Here is a 26,290-nt window from a genome sequence, read left to right as displayed (position 1 = left end):
AAATGTACTGTTTATTTTGGTTTGTGTCGAATAACCAAGGGTTGTGTTTTCTCAGGTGTCATTCCTAGGAACGTTCTCCCTAACAGCAGCAGCACATCACCATGGCAGCCGATCGATTTGTGGTTACATCAGAATCAGCCTTTGATATAATGTTTTTCAGGAGGGAGATGCAGTTCTTGACACAGTCTATATTAGTATGTTCCTGGCTTCAGGAGTGCACAGACGGTGGGCATCACTGCCTGCTATTTGAGAGGGATTTCAGGTCTGCTTAGAAGCTTGTCATAAGCCCTCCCCTGGGTCACTGGAAAGTAAAGTGGGACCCTAAACAAGATTAAGTATCTGGACACTGAACAGAAATTTTTCTGAAGAGAAACTCACTTATTCCCTTCCGAAAGCCCGTTCCATGGGGTCATCCTAAATATCCCTTCTGGCTCTTCTGCTTGCTTCTCTCCATGCAGCGAAGGTTTGGCCACTCTCCTCCTCTGGGCATGTAGGTGCTGCTTAGTAGCAATGGTGAAGCCATGAGCTACTGCACTGCTCACAAATGGGTTTTGCTTGGTGACATTTTCTAAGGACACTTGCAGCTGTGATGGCCCTTTTGCTGCAGCATATGGAAAGTTATCAAAAGTTTCTTGCAGGTGTGCAAAACAACACTCTTGTTAGTGAGTGTAACTAAGTACCTGATTTGGGAATTTTAGAGGGACCAGGGGAAAAAAAGAAACATCCTCCCCTCTTTACAGCATGGGAGACCCCCTCATGAAGAGAAGTGGGTCCTTCTGGAGTGGGATTTGGGAGATGTGGCTTGATCTACCTCCAGCAGAAGGGATTCCAGATTAACTCGGGATTTAACTAGCTTGAATGTAGACATCTCCTCAGTAAATGGTTAAAGTCAGGTGACGTAGATCCCACGTTTTATGTACAAGGCTGACCACAGCCTCATATTACAAGCAATGCAATCAGTAACGGGAGGAATGAATGGGAATTCCTTTATCTGCCTCCATTAGAGGCATATCAGAGTAGGTAAAGCTAATGCTTACAGCTGTAAGCATTTTAGGACGGTTTTATTTAGGACGTTTAGCATAATGTTAACGTAAGTATTAAAATTTAACATTTATTCAGAATTCTGTGTTTATAAACTGAGTTCATAGATCTTACATGGCGCTGCAGTGAACAGAGCAGGTTATCAAATTCTCTTTTGTAAATCCATTGATTGATGATACTCCATCATGGGCAACTGCACTAGAACATGTTTAGTCTGTTTCATTAAAATAAGACTCTGTAGAAAAAAAAAAAAAAGGAACCCACCCCCTTTTTTTGCATAATTCATAACAGTATCCTTGATAAAGAGTCCAGTGTCAGAAATTACTCAAAGATACAAGAGGTAGAGGCCCATGATATTTTAATACTCTTTTGACCAAGGTTGGCTGATTAATACTAATCCTTAATGAGTTCCTCTGGATTTTTCAGAGGTGCAGCCCAAGTACTCTGTCCCTCTCAGTAGGCCCTATTGTTCATATCTCTTCAGTTTGTTAGGAAGCTCATTTAATAAATGACTACCACGTTCTCATCAGGTCTGTGGGACTGATGGAGCACCCTAATTTCTACTTATTTCTACACTGAGAAGGAATCAAGGTCACTAGTACCACAGTAGCCTGGATTTCTTGGGTTTCTCATGGATTTTCTTTAAATATGGTGTTAATGGAGTCAAGTAGTTCCGTAGAAATCTTGTAGGTCTTTGTGATGCACATGACTGTTGGCTTTTAGTTTTCCTGATAAACCTGCATAAAACATAAGCCACACTGCAGACATGCAGAATTCACGTTGTGAATCAACCATGAACCTATATTTTACACCATTTATTTAAGAAAGATGAGTACTTTCTGAGTATATAATATGGGAAACAGACAGGAAAGTGAAACTGTTCAGTTCAAATCAAAATTAATTCTGATGATGATTTTACCTTTTATATTCTACCTGACAGTGTCTTTTATTTTTCAAGAGGTTAATCCAGGACAGAGTATAAGTTTCCAAAAAGTATAGTAATACTATGTTAATAAATCACAATTCTAGCTGAAATGATATATTCATTGGCAGAAACCTGTACACAGTGTACTGCAGAAACCTGACACAGAATTCTTTTACTGCTGTAGGTTGTGTGTATAGCTTTGTCTTTCTGTAAGAGTTTATATACAGAAAAGAACATTTACATAGCCAGCTCACAGCAGAATTAAATGAGTCTAATGTCAGTAAAAATCTGTCCCTGATTGGCTTGATTTTGAAAGAAGCAAGAAGCTACGGAAGGGAAACCTCTAGAGAAGACATTTGCTGTGATTCTGTGATTTTTTTAACCTGGCTGGGCTATCTATAGGTTCTATGTTCTTTTAACTCCTCTAGACATCTATTGCCATAGCAGAAAATGACGATTATTATCTTGTGCAACATGGCTTTTCTTGACAAGAACTGTGTTTTCAACAGTCATCACTGTGACTTATACAATGAGGCAGGTCCTAAGAAAAGGCAAAGCAATGCTCTGTCTGTACTTGAAAGTGAATAGCATCAAAATGCAATTTAGAAGAGCTTAAAGACTGCTCAGCATAGAGCTAAATAGGAATAGTTCTGGAAAATTTACTGCAGTCCACAATTACCAAGCTTAAAACTCTCTAGATAAATCTCAGGAAAGCTCTTGAGTTTCTGAGTTTGTCACTTACAGTTTTCTCTACATAAGAAATAGATAGTTGTGAATTTAGTCCAATTATGTTTTGAATTATTAGTGGCAACAGAAATCAAAATGAACTGTCATATTTATACATTTATAGTTACATGAGCAAATAATTAACACAGAGGAAGAAGTCTTAAAAGATATAAGGAGCAAGAAGTTACATATTTTGGGGATATAACAACCCCACAGCACGGTTTTAAAGCCAAAAAATCATATAAAATTTTCAGGCAACAAGGTTACCATGTACTTTATTCTTCCTTTCATTTGTAGGCCTTCGGGGAGCCCCAGGATATTCTTTGGATCAAGCCCATCATCTTCCCATCGAAATGGATCCATTAATTGGTATGTCAAGATGAAAATGTAGTGAAATAATTGAAAAGAGCATTTTCAAGAATTATTGATAAAGCTACATTTGTATATTGTGCTTCATTTAACACAGAACATAGGAAAATGTTTATTCTTGTCAGCCCTGGAGAATTAAAAGCATTAGGGATTGATGTTGGAAGAATTACATGAGTACTATTTCTTACTAAGAAATATGTATTACTGAAGAAATAACCAATTAAGTCACACTGACAGCCCATATCTATAATTCTGTTTTCTTATCAGTTCGCATTAATACAATAAAAGGTGAGGCTCTGACATAGCTCACATATTTTCCTTTCTTACCAGTAGTACTGCCTCTGTCACTGCAGATTGAGATTTATCATGGCAGATTGAGATTATTTTCATCCAATTTGTGATTAGGATTCTTTTAGTAGATATTATTAAATTAATAAAAAAGATTTGTTTTTAAATTGCTAAATGATTCATTTAAAATAAAGTATGCTTGAGAAAGTAAAGTGTTTTGAGAAACAAGCATCTGCTAAAAGAGTTAATATTCTATTAAAAGAGACTGTAGGACCTGTGTTTCTAACCATCATGATTTCTCTTTAAGCGTGACTATCTGATTTGGGGTTCTCTAAGAGGTGTATTTCTGAGACAGAATTATATATAGGCAATATTTTTAGAGCTATTTTTGAAGCATCAATGAGAAAAAAAAAGGCATTTTAAACATCTTGAGATGAAAAGTTACCTTTTCTCTGTCAGTATTCACGGTTGAAAGACTTCTATACAGATATCTCAGGAGAGTCAGCTTTCTTGTCCTGGATGCTGCATTTGCTCGTATAATAACAATAGGTTTCTCTTCAGACTTTCCTCTCCAAAGCTAGGGCATGACTATTGTATCACCTCTTCTGGAAATTTAGGTAATTTTTTGTTTATTACTTTTCAGTGGATATATGTACAGAGTCGGTATGGAAATTTAGACTGTGGTCTTGGAATGTGCATAAACTTGGTATTGGCTTCGATAAGCAAATTTAAAACAGGACTAGTTACTGAGTTTGTTATTTCATTCAATTATGAGCAATTTAAACAAAAAACTAAAAATAGGGACAAAGAGGGCTTTCAGAGCATTAGCTGCAGGGACTCTGTTCTTACTGGTAGGAGAACCATCTCTTTCGAGTGGGTTTTACCTCACCTTCGTTAATCTGAAGTCCATTGTCTAGATTTCCTTCATAGTTAATGGAGAAATTGTCTGCTGGAGTTAGCTAGTTTACCTCAACAGCTTCTATAGGATGAGATGACTTACCACGTGTGGTGATGTCTCTCTCCAGTCAGTACAGAGGGAGCCTAGATAATTAGCTTAGACTCTCTGAACTTGTAGAAGTTAATATTAGGTGAGAGGGAACAAAATCATACTTTATTGCAAAATTCTTTCTGTTGCATCATGATGAGTGAGAAGCACATTAGCAGATTATGTCCTTCTAACAGCTCTATTTCACAACAGTCAGGGTGTTTCGATTCTGCAAGGACCATTCCTTCATTTTCCTTCAATCTGAGAAGGATTTCCAGATGACATTACATCTTTTGAGACCTGGCTCCCTGCTTGATAAGTAAGCAGGGTTAAGAATACACATTCGATTTAAATAGCTTTATGAGCTGAATCTCTATGTCTTTGATCCAATTAAGTGTCTGCAGCTGTGGGGCAGGGGGATCTGCACCTGTCACACAGCACAGGTTGGATATAATCCTAGGAGAGGTAGTGGCCATGGAGAGTTCACTCTCTGAGACTTTGTTATTGTTGACTTGGTATTTAAGTGGACTTCCATTACCATCACTCCATCTCTTTACTTTCCATCATAGTTTAATTTGTTTTTTTTGGAGAGTACTCAGCAGAGCACTTAAAATATTTCTACATGTTGTGCAGTGCATCAGGCACTAAGAAATTGTCATCTGCAGTAAAATCTTTTGTCTTATTCAAAGGAAAACAAGGAAACTCATAATAATTTCCTATTTCTGACACCCACATAGACAGCTCTAGAGGTTCATATTCAAAATGCTTAGTCAACAGCAAATTCACAGTTCATTGAAAGTTAAATGTATTCATTTTCTCCTGTAAGTGTATGACAGGAAGGTGTTGGAATGACTTACTTGTAAAATGTGTTTTGCATTTCGTTACAGCCAATAACTCTGGTGTGAACAAACGGCAGATCACAGACCTTGTGGATCAGAGCATCCAGATCAATGCACACTGTTTTGTGGTCACAGCAGATAATCGCTACATTCTCATCTGTGGTTTCTGGGACAAAAGCTTTCGAGTCTATTCTACAGAAACAGGTGACTCTAAATACAACCACCTATTTCTTGTGTGTTGTTAGGTCACAAATGAGTGGTTGTCTTAATGCCATATCTAATGCCTATGCTTACCCTTCAAAAAGTAATAAGGGGCAGTTTAGAAAATCCTTCATTATTATTGGCTTATAATAGCTTTCGGATGCTTTTTTTGAAGATGAAGGAGATAATATGAAACTGGAAGGCATATGATTTTGTTATTGGCAACTTTCCAAATCATACATGCTTATATCCAAAGAGCTGATTATATCAAAGGATGAATCAAAACTTTTATTACAAAATTTTAATGGCTGTATTGATTTTATCTCAATTTATTTGATGTAATAAGAAAGGAAGGTGCATGGTGCATGGCCTGCTACCAGTAACTGATATTTTGTTTCTTTGTCTTACAGCCTAGCCTGATGTCATTTAGTGTATTACTAAAAACTGATTGCAATATTAGAAAGAGATGATGTTCCTAGTAAACCTTCACTTGACAGAAACAAATATGCATATTTTAATATACTCATGTATCACCCTTATGGAAGAGTTCATATGTGTTCTATCTCATGCTTATCATTAGTGAAATCATCAAATAATATGTTATCACCATTTAAAAATACTGATGGAGAAAAAATTCCATTTAATATTCACTGCCTGGGGCACTGAGTTGTTTATCAGAGAATAGGCTTGGGATATGGACTGACACAGAGCATAAACATCAAAAGGAATATGGAAAGAGAAATATTTTAATTTTATCTTTGTTTTTTTGCCTTGTACTATAGAGTGAACTCTAAGGGACACTAGGAAGAGAATATATTTGAACTGAATATTTTTAATGCTAATTTTAGATGTACCAATATGCTGCAGGTATTAAGAAATATTGAACTTTTATCACTGTACACTTCCTCCAGGCAAATTAACTCAGATTGTGTTCGGCCACTGGGATGTCGTTACTTGCCTTGCCAGATCAGAGTCCTATATTGGTGGTGATTGCTACATCGTGTCTGGCTCTCGTGATGCTACATTGCTGCTTTGGTACTGGAGTGGCCGACATCATATTATCGGTGACAATCCAAATAGCAGTAAGTATATCCTGCTAAAAGCACCTCCTGAGAAGTCCACTTTTGTGCCTATTCGTTTTTAGAATTTTTCTGCCAGCTTCAAAAATATTGCCAAATATACTCATTACTTCTCTTATAGATTGCAAGTATTATAAAAATTGTATCACATATAAAATAATTCATTGAGTACTAGCCAAAAAATATTTTAAGAGCCCATTCATGGTAACAGAGAGTAATAATATTTCTTTAATTCATAATTGATTTTATCACTTTTATAGCATCATGTCATCATAAACTTGAACAAAAGTATTTTGGCCTCTAAGTGACAGGACATATGTCGCTATTTTCTGATTTTCCTTTCCCCATAAATGTTTCTGTCTTTAATGTCCGTAACTTTTTCTTTTTGTGATACTACATGCTGTTTTAGCTCTTTGCCATCTCAAAAAAAGAAATGTCTCATATAGCTTGGAATTAAGTTAGTCTATTTAAGAAAGGTCTTTCTGTAGCGAGTAAACCTTTGAAGAAGCAACATGATTGAATAAAAATAGAAAAAGATAAAATGTCAGGAAGAGTTTACATTTCAGTTTCAGAGAACTTGCTATCAATGCTTTGTATACAGAAGGGGACACAATAATATTAATTTATAAAGAAGGAGACTTAAAGTACAATGGAAATTTATAAGGTTCCTTCACCTCAGACAGAAATATGAGCACTGAGAAAGACAAAGGAGCTTTTACCTATATACTATAGTTGTTCTGTACAAAACTTAATCTATGCACAGTTTTGTTTAAAGCATGATTTTCAAACACTGAATGTGATGATTGTTCTCAGCAAAATGATATTGCCTCTTTGGGTAAGCATCGCTATCAGATTTCATCTTTGGTTCAAGTGTGGACTGGAGGCAGTTGTAGACATTTCAGTTATAGACATCTAAGTGAAAGTTTTTCTTCAACTGCATGTCTTAGAGGAAACTTTTTTTTTTTTAATGAGTAACAAAATATATATTATGCTAATTTGTTGGCAGCGGTAATTTTATTATGTTTTCATTTTCTCTTGTTTTTGTGTAACCAGAGCAGAGAGGACACAGATAGAAACAAGACTGGTATACTTGACTTGCTTTTGCTTCTCTGCAAGAGAAAAATGGAAGGGGAAAAATACAAAACCATATATGTGTATACATATATGTTTTCATTTCTCAGATATGAAGAAAGTCAGGCTGAAGAGTTTCATTTCAGGGCACCCTATTTAGCTGGGTGGTATTTTGCTTACTAAATGTTTATTGAATGTTTGATTCATGATAAGTGTTGGTAATTTCTTTGCTAAGAATCAAAAAAAAAAAAAAAAAAAGAGAGCTTGTACTTCCTTTGGCTGTGAGGGACTAGAGCAGCCTTGCCATTAGCAGTTCTTGGCCAACCGATACAAACATCATCCCCATTCTTTTTTGAGACAGATATATTTTAGTTCAGATACTCTCTTGTCATCATGGAGACATCTGAATGTGAGAAGGTGGCACTTTTTGGAATCCCAGGTTTAATAGCTCAACTCTCCAACATTAAAATAATGATCAGATTATTTATTACTCATGCTGAAGACCAAATTGCCAAATCATCATTATTACTATCTCTACTCATTGTGTTAAAACTGAGAGTCATATGTTAAAAATATAGTAATACTGTGCTGCAATCAGAACTGTGTTGTAAACATATCCTAACAGACCTTTTCATAACTCTTTTGGCTTTTGAAAATGTACACCAGAAAGAATACAGTGATAATATGTTAGAAGGATATTCCACCTTTTAAAATGTTTGCAATTACTAAATATTCCTATGGAAGTAATAAACACTAAATTCTGGTCCCTACCATGAACGGACATGATAGCTTGTTGTAAAAATAATTCCCTATATACTAGTTTTTACAAGTGAAGTATTGTAACAAACCTTATGAAGATATTTTTGAAGATTTACATAGCTATTAAGTCACTGAAGTAGCTTTATAAAGAAATATTTCCTAATCTACTCCTCTTCTATGTTTACTGGTAGAAGATTAGGACTTATCTTGTAGGAAAAATGAAAGTGAGATGTTCACTGTAGGTTAAATCCAATTAGTTAACATCTTGAGAATGAATTTCTAGGAAGATGTGGATGATATTTTCAGGAAAAAAAGAAAAGGGGATTAGCTTCTTAAAAGCTGTCATCTGGAGACACAGATAAGGTATTTTATATAACAGACTGTAAGAAGGTGAAGAATTCAAAGAAAAATGTCAGGTATAGTAATTATCTGGGTTAGATGCTTGACTTTTTAATGATCTTTTAAGCTGAAAGACAGTTAATTATCAATTTCAGCTTCAATGCATCCAATTACCAAAAGGAGCATAAGTTGTTTCAGAAAACAGTAAGGGGGAAAAAAAGCGAGTCCCCAGTCCTAAACACTTTATGTAGTTTAAAATGTTGTGTATGCGAGATATGTATTATTTCTTTAGAAAACATGGCAATCACAATTACTTATTGTGAACTGCTCAGAAGATTGTTGGAATAAAGTCCTTACAATTTCTGCTAAAATTCCGTGTTATAGAATCCATGAGTTAGATGAAGTCTTTATTAACAATATATATGTCAATAATTTTAACCTCTCAGACTTGTCTAGAACTGCAACTAAGCAACCTGTGTATGTACTGTGCTCAGAGGATGACCTGTTAGATGACCTGTTATGTCTGTGGGAAGTACTGAATCAAGGCTGGCTTAATTAGGAGAGTAAGAAATAATTGTACCTTGACTAAGACTCTTGCTGTCCCATGGCTGTTCCAGTTCAGTAGTTTAAAACTTGCCTACTAGAGTATGGTGAACTTCGTTATAGTTTTAAAAGAATTGTTCCATATCAGTGCATTCATGAGGGTATCACTTCTCTTTTCTTGTAGTCCAGAGTGAAGGGAGTTTCTGATTGAGTTTGCATTTCTCACTGTTATTTTCCACACTGTGAAAAGAGAGAAACTTCACCAGATTTTAAATACATTTCTTTCCATAAAATAACTTTCAAAAATAGCTTGTGTAATATCCATATGGTTGGGCTATTTGTTCAGAAAGTGGAAGACTAAGCTCTTGGTCTCAGAGGCTAAGGGAATTCAAACCCACTTTTCTTATATTCACAAGAATATGGAGGCGCTGGCCCCATCTGTGCTTCCATCTTTGATGGAAAGTGTCAAGAAAAATTCTTTTCCCAGCCTTGAGATTGGTGCCCTGGGATGATTCTACAAAGCTAGGGATGTGGCATGAATTGCTTTTGAATGAGATGGAGCTGGATGCAGTTTTCCTTCTTCCTGGAAGGCAACCACCATGTTTTCATGTATGCTTGGATTTGTTTTACTCTTTTGGGCTTGCTTAGGTCAGTGTGCACCTTTGGAGAAAGTAACAGAATCGTTCCACCAGCATCAGATACCTACTTTCTAAGCCAAAACTGGCCATCTGAACTAGGTAATCTGAATCTGGACCTTATTAAATTGATGGCCACATTATAACAATCTGCTGCAGTTGAGAGAGCAGTGAAAGGAATCTGTTTTGCTTTAGAAAGACACAGCATATACAAATGATGTAATTTGCTTATAAGCAATTTAGCAGCAGATTGTTATTCTTTTAAGTGATCTGACAAATGTAAACCTTTGCAATTCTAAGAGATTGAATAGAAAAAATATTGTTATAGAGTTTAAGGATTTGGATTTTGTTTTGGTTTGTTTTTTTCACTCATGGTAGCAGGGATTTTAGCTGCACTCTGATTTGTATACAAATTTCTTCACACATAGCAACTGTATTAGTCATCATAAAAAGGAGCAAAGACACTACATGATATGCCCTGGAGTTCAACATGTATTGTTATAGTTGTTTTATTTTTATACTTTATGATTTCTTTATTGAATGTCTCTTTCCAACAAGTGACTTTGAAAATGAGAATTATCTCAGAGTCTTTGAACAGATACCTAAGTAGATGCTAGAATTGCAGAAAAGTGAGGGACAGATGCTTTCATCCGAAAGAGACACAAATTCAGAAACTAATTTGGAAGTGATAAAAATTAATTTGCACACTTTAATTGGAATCAGACTCCTGCGTGAAAGAAAAGGAGGGTAGGCAGCTTGTGCTAAAAGCTGATTGAATTTTTTGTCAGGTAAGTGTGTTGGACTTGGCTGCTTATCCTCTCGAGCCTCCCTGTGCAATATATTACATTCGCCCTCTGACTGGTGTTCTTTAAAAGGATCAATGCTATTCCTGTTTTGTCCCTAGAGCCTGAAATTTCATTGATCTGGGGACTTGACATTTCTCATTACCTATTGTAGCTTCCACGAGGATGGTCACAAGAGGTGTGAGAGTTAACCCTGCTTTTTCTAACTGGAGCTGCACTGACCATTGTAAATATATTGTATCTACTAGCCCAAAGATTAGCCCAAAGCTCAGTTTGTTTAACAATATAACATAGTCCACAGAAGTGCTAACTATTTCTCTTATTCCAGTAAATGCATTCCGCATGTATTGGAAAGACAGGATGAGTGCTCCCCCAAAGCAGCTTTGTCAAGGCACCCTGCACTTATATTTAATTCTCAAAAGAATCCCATGAAAGCACACTTTTATTCTTTCGTTTTGGAAGCATTTCAAAATAGCTTCTGGTTGAGCATCCTGGTTTTTGCCTGAATCTAAAAGCAACTCAGGATATTCACCGTATTCTTTTATATCCCTCTGTATTTTAACATTCTTTGACATGTACTAGTTTAACCTTGAAAGAGCAGCAATTTAAAAATAGCCGTCAGTGTGTCTGTACCAGGTGAATGGCTGTTCAAAGGCCCATGCGAGCATTTTTACACACATGCAATCTACTTTGCACATTTAAAGAGTTATAACAGTACTTGTATGCTTGTGCAATTTAAGCATTAATTTTTAAAATATGCCATGTTGGCGTTATTCTGCCAGAGTGTGGTTTAGCAGAGAGTAACCTGAAGAACTTCCCATAAATCACTCTCCCACTGCAACCTCCAAGAATGACATCCCTAAAACTCTTTGAAAATTTCCGTGTAACTTCCACTGCCATCATCTCTGCTCAAGTCAAAGACTTCTCTCTTCCCAGGCTGCTGCACAAAGCTAGAAGAGCCAATAATCCAGCTGAACTAAAAACAGTTATATCAAGCATGGTGCCAGCGCATCTCTGTGGGCAAGTTTTGCTGCATAGACAGGGGGACAAAGCGATTTAGTGACAGAAACAGGAACAGATGCTGGGAATCCTTACGGACCTCTCCTTTGCTATGTTATTCCTTTTGGGGTCTGGGTAGCTGTAAGCTCCCTAAAAGTCTGCTGGCCTCGGAGGCTCCCAGTTATATACAGTGCTGCTCACACTGCTTGGCAAATAAACCGGTCTGCCAAAGGTGAGATGTTGTGGTATTTACCTTGAATATTTTGCTGTCAGCAGTCTGATTTTTTTTTTTTAAATGCTCCCTCATATTGTGGGTATTGTGGTTGGCTATTCCCTCCTCCAAAATCACACTTTTTGGGTATAGCCTGATCTTTTCATGAAACCCCAATGCATAGTTTTTATATGATAGCAAAAAAAAAAAAAGTTATATTTTCATTTCCACAAATGTAGTGTTTTCTAAGATCTTGTTTTCTGAGAGATATCCATTCAAAGTGTGTTAATCATAAAGAGACTGTATGATAAATGTGATACTTTGTTTTCTACAAATAACTCAGCTGTAGCCTTGCACTTGCTTCTATCAAAGCCAGCAATGAAATGGAAACTGGAATTTGCCTTGTGATCTCATCTTTCTTTAAACAGAAGAGTCCCAGATGTGTCCCCAGAGCAATCTGTACATAGCTCCTGAGAAAGGGCAGCATGAGAGAAATAGTAATACTGCTCATTCTTTTTCCTTTTTTTTTTTTTCTTTTCTTTTTTTTTTTTTCCCTTATCAGGAAAGAGTGCTGTCTGTCACGAGAGAACCTTACAATGATATTAAACTTCATATATTTGAGAGAGAAGGAAAGATATGTTTTGTTTTAGACTTTGTAGAAGAATGTATTTGTTTGGAAATACAAGACAGGATCTTTTTTTTTCTTTCTTGCCCTCTAGTAATTCAGTTCAGAGGTGTTCCTTTGGGGAAATTATAGGGAGTTTGCAGTGATGGTATCTCAGGTCGTAGGTAGGATATTTTCACCTGCAATTCCCCCAGAGCTACAGCCTTTGACCTCTGGCTACATCTATCAGTGGTGATGTGACAGTGACAGAATATTTTGCTAGATTTTGAACGATTCCTAGAGTTCACAACTTCTGTCCCAAGTAATAAAATGTAATATGATTAAGGTTCTCTTCCCTGTGCTGCAGCTTTTGCCATAGAAAATATTATTGAATACATTTTTCTTTGAGCCCTAAGGGGAAAAAATCCTACTTTCAATTATTACCTCAGTATTCCTCCTAATAATGATATTTCATTATTAATTTATACTTCTGAAAAACAGGACTCAAAGACCTACATTTCAGGTTAGTTATTTCTTATAAGCACTTACCTTTGTAAATTGAGAAGTCTATCAAATATGCTTATTTTTTATATTCTCCCATTTTGCATTTCCATAGTATTATATCATTTTTTCTAGAAAATAGTAGGGAAGTATTTTTTTTTTAAATTGTATTGGGGGGGGTTAGCCTTTTAAAATTTCTGAGCATCTAATCTTTTCAATCATTCACTACTGCTAGTTCCCTTGTAGTCTGAAGTTCCCTTGTAGTCTGATGACCCTGCCATGTGCACACCTCTGCAGTCTGCATTTAAGGCAAGAAAACCCCTGGGCATTGCTCCTCTTCCATAATTTCCAGGAGGACCCATAAAAGAGAACAGAAAAGGTGGAGGAAGATTCTGGGGTTTTTTTGCATTCGTGTGTGTGTTTTGGGTTTTTTTTTTCTTTGTTTTTCCTGTATTAGGCTGCTGGAGAAATAAAAACATCAGATGAGGAGAACATGGAGCTCACAACAGAAACACTGAAGGGGACATTACAACAAATACAGCTAATCTTGAGTTAGATATAGCATCTTTCTCTGTTTCTTCCAACATCCCTCCTTTCCTAACAGTAATGCCATTTATTAAATCACATCTTCAATTTCCAGGCCCATAAGATTTTTTTTTTTAAAGACTGTGACGCTAGAATTTATTGCAATAGTGATTTGCAGTAGAGGATAGGAAAGTCTTAATGTCTTAATGTACAAAGCAACGATCAGAGCACATTTGGCCTACTACGTACTACTGGATCCAAAGTGAGATCCGTAAATTTGATTAATTTAATAAATGGTTTGATGTAAACCTCTACAATAAAAGGCTAAATTCATTGACCCACACAATTCTATCCAAGTGTACATCCCTAAAGCATGTCTTTCATAAATGCATACAATTTTACTTCAGATACTTCAATTCCCTGATTAATGTGTTATAGTGTTTCCTAGCTTTCCAGTTAGGAAGCTGCATTTTGTTACATTACAAGGTTGAAATGTGTGTAGGCATTCACCCATTGGACTACTGCTGTACCCCTAACTCACCAGATCTGACCAGGTAGTCAAGTCACTGCTCTGCTTCCCGTGCAGTGAAGAGAAAAAGAACTTAAACATTGTGCGAACTCCTGTACTATTCTCTGTATCAGTTTCATGACCCTCCTTTGAGCTCATTTCTGTAAATATGGATTGAAGGCTTTAATCTTTCTCGTTTACAGTGTCGAGATAATTCCCTACTCCTACCTGCTATTTTAGAGCATTGCACTGAAAACTTATGTTGAGACAATTACTTGCAATAAACTCCCTGGACTATAGATTCTATAAATCCTTGTCTGTCTCATGGCTTTCCAAACCAAAATCTCCTCTCAGAAAGTAGAACTTGTGTTTAGCTGTGCAGAAAGCTCAACCTTCCATCTGCCTGCATTCAAAATAAAGAAATAAAAAAATAAATAAAACATTTTGTTGAATTCTTATTACTAACTGGGCAAAACACTTTATAATGCTTTCTGTCTCCATCAGATAGTTCCACATGATTCTTTACATGAGCTGAATTTTACCATGCTTTACCAGCAAAGATTTTATATTATTCTGTAGATAGCATTACTTGTCATCAGCTGGTCAAGAATCGTATCCTCCTGTTGCACCAAAATTTTACAGTCAGTCACTGAATCAGTTTCATGATCATCCACGTAGTCCTCAATGAGTTCTGCCTAACACAGTTCTTAAATCAAAAAGTTGTGCTATTAAATCGAGTGCCTTGAAAAAAATATGTGGAGGCCATTTTAACACAGCCATCTCTATCATGGTACCTGTCGTCCTGTCAAAATCAGCTAACAGGCTTTCTTGACTTTCCTGACAAGATTTCCATTCCAAGACAGCGTGGTGACTGGCATTAATGAGATTTTTCCCTCTGATTCTTTGTTGACAGAATTCTGGATTAATCATTCTGTTATTTTGCCTAGGATTAATGTCACAGTAATTCATCTCTAGTTCTCTAGGTCATTTCTTTTATCCTTTTAAAATATTTGAACTGTACTGACTGAGCTCCTGTCCTTTAGAATTTCCCCAGTTCTTTGTGTCTTGTTTGTACAAAATAATAACAAGCAGATGAAATCTCTGTTATAATTTGTTGTTACTGTTTAATTTTTCTTTGTGTGGCAAAGTAAATTCAAATACTGAGTAATTCTCTACTGTATTCAGGAGTTTCTCTGTTAAGATGTCAGCATCAGTTATTATGAGAAGCTATAGGAATGTTGCTATATGACACCTGATGTTCCATAAATGCTCGTTTACTTCAATAAATAATCCATGCTAAAATACTTTTTTCTCCTGCATAGAGAAAATAAACATCTAAGGAGTAGCCTATCTTGCTCTTTAATGAAATAAAACATCATCAAATGTCATATAAACCCACAGTGATAGATATGTATTGCTATATATCAATAACCATCCTTAGTTATAATTTTAATCTGTAAGTATTCTGTGTGACGCTAAATGACTAATGTCTACATTACTGTTCCCCTTCTCTTCCTACCCGCATCTAATGAGACAAATTATGGTCATTAATATAGAAATGTCTTTAATTCTCTAAATTCTTGGCAGAAGTGTATTGGTTCAATAGCAGATATTTGCACTACAGCTGCTTTAAATACTATCACACTTTGTGTTCTATAACTGACATTTAACTTTTTATTATTTGTAGATAATACAACTGATCCTTAGTGCGTTTCTGTAATCTTTGTGTATTGTTAGCATTCATGCATTGCAAACAGCATGTAACCCTTCTATTACAAAAAAAAACCTTGTTTTTTGTTAATGTGTAAATTAATGGATTGAAAGACTGCATGAGATGATACGTGAATGCATTTTGTTCAGAATCCCAAGAATGGCATTTAAGCAGATTGTAACTTCCTTTGATACTTATTGATTTAAGGCAGCTTATAGCAAAAAGTTCTTTTGTTAAAGCAGTTTTGGTCCAGAACTCAGCAGTTGTTTCCTATTTTCTTTTATCAGGTGATTATCCAGCTCCTAGGGCTGTGCTAACTGGTCATGACCATGAAGTTGTCTGCGTATCTGTATGTGCAGAGCTGGGACTCGTCATCAGTGGTGCTAAAGGTCAGAAGTCTTTTTATGATTTAAGTCATAACATTTTTAGAGCTTTCTTAAGGGTACTTCTCAGTCTTCCCTCAAGCCACGTATACTTTAGTTATTCAAGATACCTCCTCTACCAAGACGTTTTGTAATTCTGCTGGAATTGGCAGCTGCTTACTCTGGACTTCTATACTTAACTACCTGTACATAGGAGGCTTAGACACAACTCAAGTTGATCATTCCTTCCAGCCATTAGCCTGCACTACTATTTCCCACAGATTTGAAAGAGTAGTTGACAGAAATTTATATGATAATCAATAATGACATCTTCTGATTATGAAGGAAACAGCTAGTAGAAAGCTGTATTTAGGTGGGGGCAGGGGAACAGCTACAGATTTCTTACTCTGATCTAACTTAATTAAATGGCACTTTGTGGAACTGAACTGAGTCTCCTTGGCAAGGGAAGCAGAGTGAGTTTGCATGTTTGGGGACAGCATTTCATCCAGAAGATTTTTTTTTCAGTGAAAAGTATTGTAAATAATCAGGCCTTCGCAATTTTTTACAGCCTCTTTTCTTAAATTTTTTTTACTTATCAATGGGTGTGTGTTTTCCGTTATTTATTTATAAAATCTGAAGTATCCAAGTTACTGATATAAATGTCCAGAATATCTTTAGCAAACTTGCAGCAGTCTGCTGTATAACTCCACTAATCAATGGAAAAGAAACAGTCGCCTATATGAATGGGTTTTTTTGTCTCTCACTTGGTCTAGCCAAATTCTCCTTTTCCAATTCCATGTCCACTTCCCACCCCAAAAACTGTCTTTATTTTTCTCAATTTTGCAAACTGCCAGCTTTTTTCCTTCTTTCCTATTTGTCTCTCCCTTCTCCAGGTGTACTTTCCTTTGTGTTATATTATTTATTCTCCCTTCTTTCCATGCTTTCCTGTCTTGACATTGACCTAGTCATCCCTTGAGGTTTTTCCTCCTGCCATTTCTTCTTATTCCATTTCCACTCCTCCAACCACATCCAGCCTCTTGCTTTCCCTGGCTGTGGTAAGGGCTATTTTATCCATCCCCACCGATGACTTGCACTCCTTTTAAACCAGCTTGCTGCTTCAGAGGATAAGAAGGGCATGGCATTTGTTCTGCTCTTCCTCTCGCAACTAAGATTCCTGGGTTATCATATTTTGTACAGGCTTTGAGCTCAACATATATATTCAAGCCTGAATATGAAACTTATGAGAGGAAATGCTAACATGCCATTATGTCTAATAACAGCATCCTGTGCAAGAGTGGTGACCCAAATCAAGACATTTATTAAAAAAATATAGTCATTGAACCTAAAGTTTTGTCTTGCAGTGGTGTTATTTTGTATCTTGCAAGGCAGCTTTTTTTTACTCTTACTGCCATAATCCTGTACTCTTTTAAACTATACTGTTGCAAAATAACTCTATTTAAAATAGCTGGAATCTGTACTCAGCTATCCTCAGTTTCTTTAATTACGTAATGCTCGGGTAATTTCAATATTTTTAGAGGCAGAGGCTGCTGGAGAACTAAGGACCTTCACATCAAATACAGAGTCTATTTGTAATTCATCCAGAGAAAAGGAGTCTCGTCAGCTCTTACCACCCGAGTTACTATACCCATGTCCTTCCTTTGCAAACTCAATTCGAAATATAAATACAAGGAGGAAAATCCCTCTTTTTTGTGTTTTTTCTTAGCACATACATTATTTCTGTCCGTGAACAGTCAGCTGAACCAAGGTAGTGGCAGTTTGCCAGTGTGCTTAAATATTAAAAAAATATATATTTGGAAAAGGCTAACATGTTAATTATTCTAACGGTAGAGGCATCCGCATCTCATAACATCTGGCACTTCAGTCTTTCCAAAGCTAAGGCTCAACTGTTAGAGAAAATAAATTAATTCCACTGCAACTGTATCCCATTGACCCAGTCAGGCTTGGGCTCTCCCTCGGTATAAGACTTTATGCAAAACATGGATGAAAAAATGTAACAGGAGGTTTACACACAAGGGCACAGGCTGGGATTCATTTTCTTATGCTGCTGTGAGCTGCAGAGCAGTTGGAAAGGTTTAACGTGAAGGGGCTGGGTCTGCCGGTGTGAATTTGCTTTCCGGGTCACACAAGCCAGTTGTATAAGGAAATGGTTGCTGCAGGAGTGTCCTGTGATTTACAGAAGAAAATGTTTAGTATTTAGCATGACTTACTTATTATACTTATTGCAGAGGAGGCTCCTCTTCTTAGGAATACTGAGCCCACATTCGAGAGAGATTTTCACACAGATCTGAAAATGGGACTGGAATGGTGTTGCATCTAAAAATATGCCCTGTAGATTTCATAGTGGAATTTTTCATTCATCACCAGTAACAAAAAGACATTAAAATAGCAGATCAAAATTTATCTGGAGTAGATGCATTTCTGGTCTGTTCTCCTGAAAGATCTGATAGTCCAGATATTTCTGGTTACTCTGCTGGCTGTCTCGTGATGTCCATTGTTCAAACAGGTCGGGGCTGCAGTCTCTGCATGGACTGAATTCACTGGGGAAGAGGACCTACAGGAGCTGCCACTGACTATAGGAGCAATATGCACTGATACAATTATATGCCCCCTGGGAGTTGCTCCTACTCTGCACTGATAGGGCCCCATCTGTTTAATGTGAATGGGCAGGCTAAGAAGGGTTCATGTTTTTTAAAGAAAGCAGTAAGACTGAGGCCTCTAAATACTTGGAAAGAGGAAAGAATATTTTAAAAGATAGATTAACGATAATCACCAGTAGTCAAGTCAATCACTAACTATCATTCCCAAACATGTTGGATCCATTTTCTTTGTGTGCTAGCTAGTCATTTTATGTTGTATATTTTAAATTCTTTATGCAAGGTTTGCATCCTTTTTTATATCCATGCAGGACTAGTATGATCTAAACGTATAATATACATTGACTCTTTGCACAGTGCATATAGCCTGTATAAGCAGCAAATGTATTATATATTATCTTTTCATATGCAGAAGGTCCTTGTCTGGTACACACAATTACTGGAGATTTGCTGAGAGCCCTGGAAGGAACAGAAAACTGCTTGTACCCTCGCTTAATTTCAGTATCTAGTGAAGGTCACTGCATCATCTACTATGAACGAGGACGGTTCAGCAATTTCAGCATTAATGGCAAACTCTTAGCTCAGATGGAGATCAATGATTCAACCAGGGTAAATATAAATGCAAACAGCCATTTGTTGTGTCTCGCTTTTATGTATTAAAATAAATTGAATTTATCTTCACTGTCGTTTCAAGGAAATCACACATGTAAAATTGCCATCTCCTGCTTAAGTCGCGTTAAAATACAAATGCTCTCATCTCCATCTCCAATTGGAAAGTGAACATTTTTTTTTTTTCAGAATAAATAAGAACAAATTCTGATCCCATACGATTCCTGGAATTTTTGTTTGGAATTACATATCAGTGGGAAATATGTCTTTAAAACAAAATACTCTGAAATAAATTCATTCTTCATTTATTAGCCAAGACAAGAATTCATGCCCTCAGGGCTCTGCTCTGTCACTAGCACTTAAAACAGCATAAGGAATGCAGATCTCTGCTCTGCTTTAGGTGTTAGTGGTGACATTGAGTATTGTAGGACAAACACAGAAATGTTTTGTGAATTCAAGTCTTGGCAGATAGTTAAAAAGCTTTTTGGTTCACATGGGAGATACACTTCTAGTGTAATTTCTAAAGCCACATAAGAATTTTATTTAAAATCTTTAGATCCTAAATATTTTTTTTCCTTTGGGAGAAGGCGTACTGGGAGTCTTTGTTCATTTGATTAAACTGTGGTAATATCAATTAGTTTCCCTAAATGCTAAGTGTGTGTGTGGTTCTGTCTCTCCTGAAGGCCATCCTCCTGAGCAGTGATGGGCAAAACCTGGTGACCGGGGGAGACAACGGGGTAGTGGAGGTATGGCAGGCTTGTGACTTCAAGCAGCTCTATATTTACCCTGGCTGTGATGCTGGCATTAGAGCTATGGATCTGTCTCATGATCAGAGGTGAGTTTGTCATTAATATTTTTATATAAGCATTAAAAATGCACTAAGTATAGATTGGTGTTCACTTCAGTGTTAGAGTTCATGGTATATACTCATATAAAAGGTATGATAAAAAACTGTGATCCTAGTTGCCTTGTTGATTTAGTCTTAACTCAATGTTTTGTCTGATCCTTAAGTCTCTTAATGCCAATGCTTAACATTAAGATGAAGTATTGCATCATTGAAGTTAGAAACCAGATCCTCAGGTAGGAAAATAGTAATGTTACGTTAGCTTAAGAACATACGAACAACCAAACTGGATCAGGCCACAGTAGTACCAACTAAAAAACATAAAAAGAAAGTACGTTTTTCAGTGGTACAGGGTTCTGATTTTCAACCTTTTATATTTTGAGAACTTTTGGTGGCACAAACACCATAATGTGCAATATTAGTGGGGAATCTATCTACCAGTAATAAGTGTAGTCCTTTCCTTTGACTTTCTCTGAGCAAAGGAGGTGCTGTGTACATGCCTAGATATTTGCAGTAATTGCTGTAGCACTGTAGCACTAGAATATTCAATGTAAATTTAAAAGCTATACAAACCAAATCCCTCAGTCTTCTCAAGGTAAACCTTCGTATTGTATTTTTCTGGATTTATGAGTGGATTTGCTCTTTATATTATTCATCAGTCTTGCATTTCATTTTAATATATAAACTAAAGATGCAAAAAATTCATAAGATGTTAGAAAAATCACAGAGCATTCATGCCAGTTTATGTTTCTTACACTTTTCAGAATTGTTATGCTGTGTACCCAATTGGTAAAGCAGCAAAAACATTTATAAATCTTACACTTATAAGATATGAGTAGATGATGTGAAACAAGATTTCTGTTTTTTACTTAGTATGCTCAAAACTAACTTACTGGAAAAGGCCTGTTTGCTTCTGGAACTTTGCCATTTTATGCACATAGTACTGTGCAGGTTTGAAGAGATTTATTTACACTATGAAAAGATTCTGCTAGTCTAATTTCTATATCCCTGGTTTTAATAGTAGGCTGTGAGGCCCCAGCTGAGCAAAGTACTTTAAGTACCTGCTTAGCTGTAGTTACATAATTAAGTAGAGAATGGATTTTTTATGGTTTGATAAAAGTGGTGATAGATACCTAATCCAATTTCATAATTCAGCTACCAGAATTAGAGGGCATATGATAACTGGAAAATCATCTCAACTGTTTCCACCAGAACCACATAAGTGTAGGGGTGTATTTCAATACGAAGCTATTTAAGGTCACCAAGTTGTGATTAGCTCATGATTAAGGGATCAACTGAGTTGTCTTTTCAGAGGCATCTGATTACATCTGAGAGGCCACCTAATCCCGGCTGCCAGTCCGGAGGGCAGAACTCTCCACAGGTTTGGTGTCACAGCTGCCAACCAGTGTAAATGTGTCACATATCCTTGGGCATCTCAAATGACACCAGGTGCCTATAACTGGGCAACTGAATTGAGTTCTAAAACATCTAAATTAAGGTATTTCCACTAAGTGCACTGAGGGAGTAAGTTTCCAAGGTAATCAGGGGATTTACTTTCTCCTGCATGTGGAGTGTAAAGAAAAAATTATCTCACCCGAAATAGTATTCCTGGTGACCTGTAAGGAGTTGGTCTGTAGGCTGCACTCAGGAGGTTGGCTTGTTTGCCCACCTTTAGCCAGCTGGTTCTGTTTGAAATACCTTAAAGTATCTCAATACATGGATGGTACATGGGACAACAGACTTAGTTAGGACCAATCTGTAGCACTAGTTGGAGGGAAGGCAAAACACCCAAAAGTGTCCCAAATGGCACTATGATTTCACCTGTCTGAAGGCAACTGAATGGACCTTTTCATCTTCATGGACTTTTAGCTTCTATGTCGACACCTATATTTTGTGACTCCATCACAAACTCAATCCTGCCTATGGTGTTAATTTTCATACAAAAGTACAAAAAAGTGTCTCATTTTAGATTTTTTTATTGTTTAATGTAATCCACGGACTCAGAATGCGAAAGAATTAACAGTTAAGTTAAAAGTAGCATATATATATAAGGTCTACCTTTTGTTATGTCTTCTCCAGAACTCTGATTACTGGCATGGCTTCTGGCAGCATCGTAGCTTTTAATATAGATTTTAACCGGTGGCACTATGAACATCAAAACAGATACTGAAGTGGAAAGAAGAACTGACAGCCCAGGTAAAGCTGAGAGCACAAGTGCTGCAATGAAAGGTGTAGTCTCTGGTGGAAAAACACGTCTGCATTGACCTCCGTTGTACATTCCATTACACCCAGCAATAGCTGTACATTGTAGTCAGCAACCATTTTACTTTGTGTGTTTTTTCACAACTGAACACCAGCTGCTGCAAAGCAAGCTTGTATCATGTAAATTATATGAATTAGGAGATGTTTTGGTAATTATTTCATATATCTTTGTTTATTAAGAAAAGGTAGTAGGATGCGCCACAAGAGACTTTTGAAAATTCTGAGGAACCTTGTGTCCAGTTGTTTCAATGTTTAGGCTATGAACCTAACATGCATCCCATCTCCAGCCTCTTTTCAAGCTGAGAAAAAAAAAATACGTTTGATACTTTGTACATCAGATGCACATCTTAACTTTAAAGGGATACTTTTGTAAAAGTAAAACCTTGTATAAAGAACAAAACCGTTTCTTAATTTTATTGTGGAGTTACAACTTGCATGTACTTTAAACCTGATGTCTTGGAGGGACAGGTGCATTCACACAAATCAAACTGAAGATCTGTCTGAGGGTACAGCTTGTAGGAAAGGGTTGAATTTGGGTGCAAATAGTAATTTTGACATTTTCACCAAAACATGTTTTTCACTTTTTCAATCTCGACGTTACCCCTATGAAGTGGAATTCTGCTCATGAAGCATTTGGATAAAAAGCCATCATTTGCCATATTTATACTCCATACCGTAGAAAATAAATTCCTCCCTTTTAAATTCAACGACTAGCAGAAAGGGAGCAAAGAGGGGAAGTTTAGTTTAATAATGCTCTGTAATGCTTAATGACTCCCAATGCATAGAAAGTGCTATACTTCAGCTTTATTAACATTTGGCATAGGAATCATTGCAGGAGAGAGCCTCAAATAATATTTTTCCCTTATTTTTCCTCTGAGCAGCTTGATTTATTTAAGAGCCTTAGCTTTGTTGCAAAGGTGACTGAGGGTATTCTTTTTGATTCTTCTGAAAATCTCACCTGAAGCCACACTCTCAGACTAAGGCACTTCATGTTTTACAATACTGTAATGATAACTATCAGAATAATTTTCTGCACATTGTACTGATCAAATTACACACCCAGGGGTATATACACTTTAATTCATGTTTCTTCTTTGTATATTTGGTGACTGTATTGTCATAGATGTACATATTGTGTCGGTAGGGCTATGAGGCATGTAACAGGAATGTAATTTTCTCAGAATTTACACTCACTTGCAGTCATTTATTTAAAAAGATAATGGATTCTTTGTATTGGCACTTTGCACCAGAAACATATCATTATTTATTGATGTGATTACTTATTTGTTATCCACCTTGTATTAGTAAGTTTAGCACTGAATTTCCTTCTTCATTGTTGTTTGTATTTATAAGGTTCAGAAATCATGGGGATCAACGTAATGATTAAGTTATTCATCACCAGTCTGTAAGCAATATCTTGAGTTTGTAGCTTAGAATTGGGAGAATATTGAACATCTGGAAGACAAGTTCATTTCATCTTGAGATCATGGTGAAATATTTTGGATATATAAATTCCTTAAGCTATTGTAACCATGTTTTATTGCAAAGATGTAAAATATGCCAGATGTGTGTGAGTTGGAAATCAAAAAGAAAAATAAAATATGCAAAGAATTCAGTGATTGTTTTTCATTTCAATGAACTTTTCTGCAAAATATTTGTGTTATCGAGAGGAACAAACAATTATTTAAGAAATCCTCTTTTATATTTGATATGCATGCCAAAAATTATGCTTGTCTGGGAGGCTGCATTTCCCGTGGCCTCAGGAAATAAAACAGAGGTTTTAGGGTGTGTTTGCTGTCCTTTTGATTGCCAGTACATAAAGAGAAGCTACTAAAGATACTTTGATCAGCAGAACCAAAAAATCAAAGTCTTTGAAAAGCTATTTAGAATCCTTGTGAACAGGCAGTAATCTTGTATCAGACCTCACAGAGAGCGAAGATCTGATGAAATCCATTCTGCATATCCCTCAATATTTGGTAAGATGGAATTAATTTCATCTTACTTTAGGATGGAAAGTTAGATATCTGCACTCTTCCTATAGCAGAATGAAATAGGTGGAATACAATTGCCTCCTGGAACTGCTGCAGCCCCTACAGAGATTATAGCAGGTAACTGTAGATAAATGGCTATCTAAATGGTAGATTTCTCAGTTAAGATGGCAAACATAGGCAAAATGCTTTCTTCACAATTATGAAACTGTTTATTGACTAAAAAGCAGAAAAACACCCAATGACTATAAAACAATTTATTGCCCCACTCATTGTCTCTCCTTTGAGAAGCCCTGTTCTCTAACTGTGAATAAAATAATACTTCAGAACCTTGTTATAATGCAGTGTACATTTTTTTTCCAGATGTCTATTTAAATCAATTAGCTTTTGAGTAGAACTTGATTGTTTGGAGGATTGAGGGGAAATGGGGAAGGAGTTGAGAGGGTCATTATGTTAATACAGGCATTTAGAATAGTTTTATTGTCATATATCCCAACTGCCATTCCATTAAAATATAAATATCACCTCCCATTTCATACTTGATGGAGCAAATTGAGAATTAAAAAAAATGTAATGCTAGACCAAATCTGAGCATTAATGTAATTTTAATTAATACTGTTGATCACGTAGTCTCTCTGCCTAATGTAAAGTACTGTTTGAGTGACAAAACAGAAATTTTTATGCCCAAGCAAACCTGTGAATGACAAGGTGGACTGATGGATACAAAAATAAAGGAGACTCTATTGCATTCAGAAATAGGAGTACCCACACAATTGATTCTCAGAATAATAAAAAATGAAAAAATCACAATCTCCATAAGGTTATAAAAATATAGTTTCCACAAAGATAAAGTACAAGGAGACTATATTAACAGGTTGGTATGGTTACATAGACCAGCTTGATAGAGTTCTGGTGAGGAACCACAAATGTGAAACACTACTTTTGGATTTACCCTCTATATTTTGCTTAATACCCACCCTTTATTTAAAGCTTTTTTAAAAAGAAAAAAATATATATATTAGGCTTCTGCCAGAATATTTTAATGATGGTTTTGATATTTTTTATTAATTATTATGCACTTACCTGTTGTAGAATTCCTTAATGTAGAAAGAGAGCATATACAGATTTCCAGGGTGTGTTGCAAGACTTTCCTGAATCATCAGATGCCCCATTTCTTTAACACCTTAAAGCAAGACTGAGTTCCTTTGCTTACTTATTGATATAAAAGTTATTGATACCAGGGATCTCCAAAGAAGCACCTCCAACCAGTCTGACTACGTAAGACCAATCTCAACTAAAGGAGACACAGCATCACGTATACAACTGCACAGTTAAAATATAACCACAAGGAAAATAATACACAATTAAATGGCTGGTTTCTGTCCTAAGCAGCTAAGAACTGGGCTTTATGCTAATTCTGTACCTGGACTGTGAATCGGTAGCTGTAAAGCTACTACTTATCCAGAGCTTACTGGATCTGGCTCTTGAGGAAGATGCTTCATTCCCTGCAAGAGGAAAGATAAAAAACAGGCAGCTTCCTACTACCCCTAGGAAAGACCAATTAGACTCGATTTACTGGAGGAGCCTTAGGTAAATAATGATTATGTTGCTAGAAAATCTCACAGGCTGTGATTGTAGAGCTAAAACTGCTGCTTCTGAACAACTGTTGTGGCAAATGCTTGTTTTAATACAGCGCATCCACCCTGTGGACAAGACAGCAAGGTGTTTGAAGCAAGCCCTCATATTACCAGGGATAGAGCCAGACACATGGAGCAAAGGGCTGACTTCTGATAACATCGGAAGAACCATCTCCTGATGCAAGACATCTAGTACACATAAATATTTTATTTGGAGACTAGCAGCTGGAGTTTATGCTTGCATTTCCCAAAGGATTAATTGTGACTGGTTTTATTCAGTGTTCTTTTTTTGGTGCTCGCAGACATTAAAA

General features: G+C 36.4%; 1 protein-coding gene across 5 annotated transcripts in view; it reads left to right on the top strand.

Annotated features, from left to right (window-relative positions):
- NBEA (neurobeachin) overlaps positions 1-23,969 on the top strand; it is a 460,133-nt gene extending 436,164 nt beyond the window's left edge. For all 5 annotated transcript variants that reach the window (XM_088522208.1, XM_088522209.1, XM_088522210.1 and 2 more), the window contains 7 exons: positions 2,990-3,061; positions 5,222-5,377; positions 6,286-6,456; positions 15,950-16,051; positions 19,052-19,248; positions 19,932-20,083; positions 22,172-23,969. In XM_088522208.1, the coding sequence (XP_088378334.1) occupies positions 2,990-3,061; positions 5,222-5,377; positions 6,286-6,456; positions 15,950-16,051; positions 19,052-19,248; positions 19,932-20,083; positions 22,172-22,262 (941 nt within the window). In that variant the 3' untranslated portion in view covers positions 22,263-23,969. The remainder of the gene's footprint in view (positions 1-2,989; positions 3,062-5,221; positions 5,378-6,285; positions 6,457-15,949; positions 16,052-19,051; positions 19,249-19,931; positions 20,084-22,171) is intronic.
- The last annotated feature ends 2,321 nt before the right edge of the window (positions 23,970-26,290 follow it).

This window comes from Tinamus guttatus, unplaced genomic scaffold (assembly GCF_059628265.1).
Source record: "Tinamus guttatus ecotype Peru unplaced genomic scaffold, ASM5962826v1 Tinamus_guttatus_pri_ptg000150l, whole genome shotgun sequence".
NCBI classification, from domain to species: Eukaryota; Metazoa; Chordata; class Aves; order Tinamiformes; family Tinamidae; genus Tinamus; species Tinamus guttatus.
The sequence above is the reverse complement of the archived record's forward strand: the minus strand, read 5'-3'. Positions and strand labels throughout refer to the sequence as shown.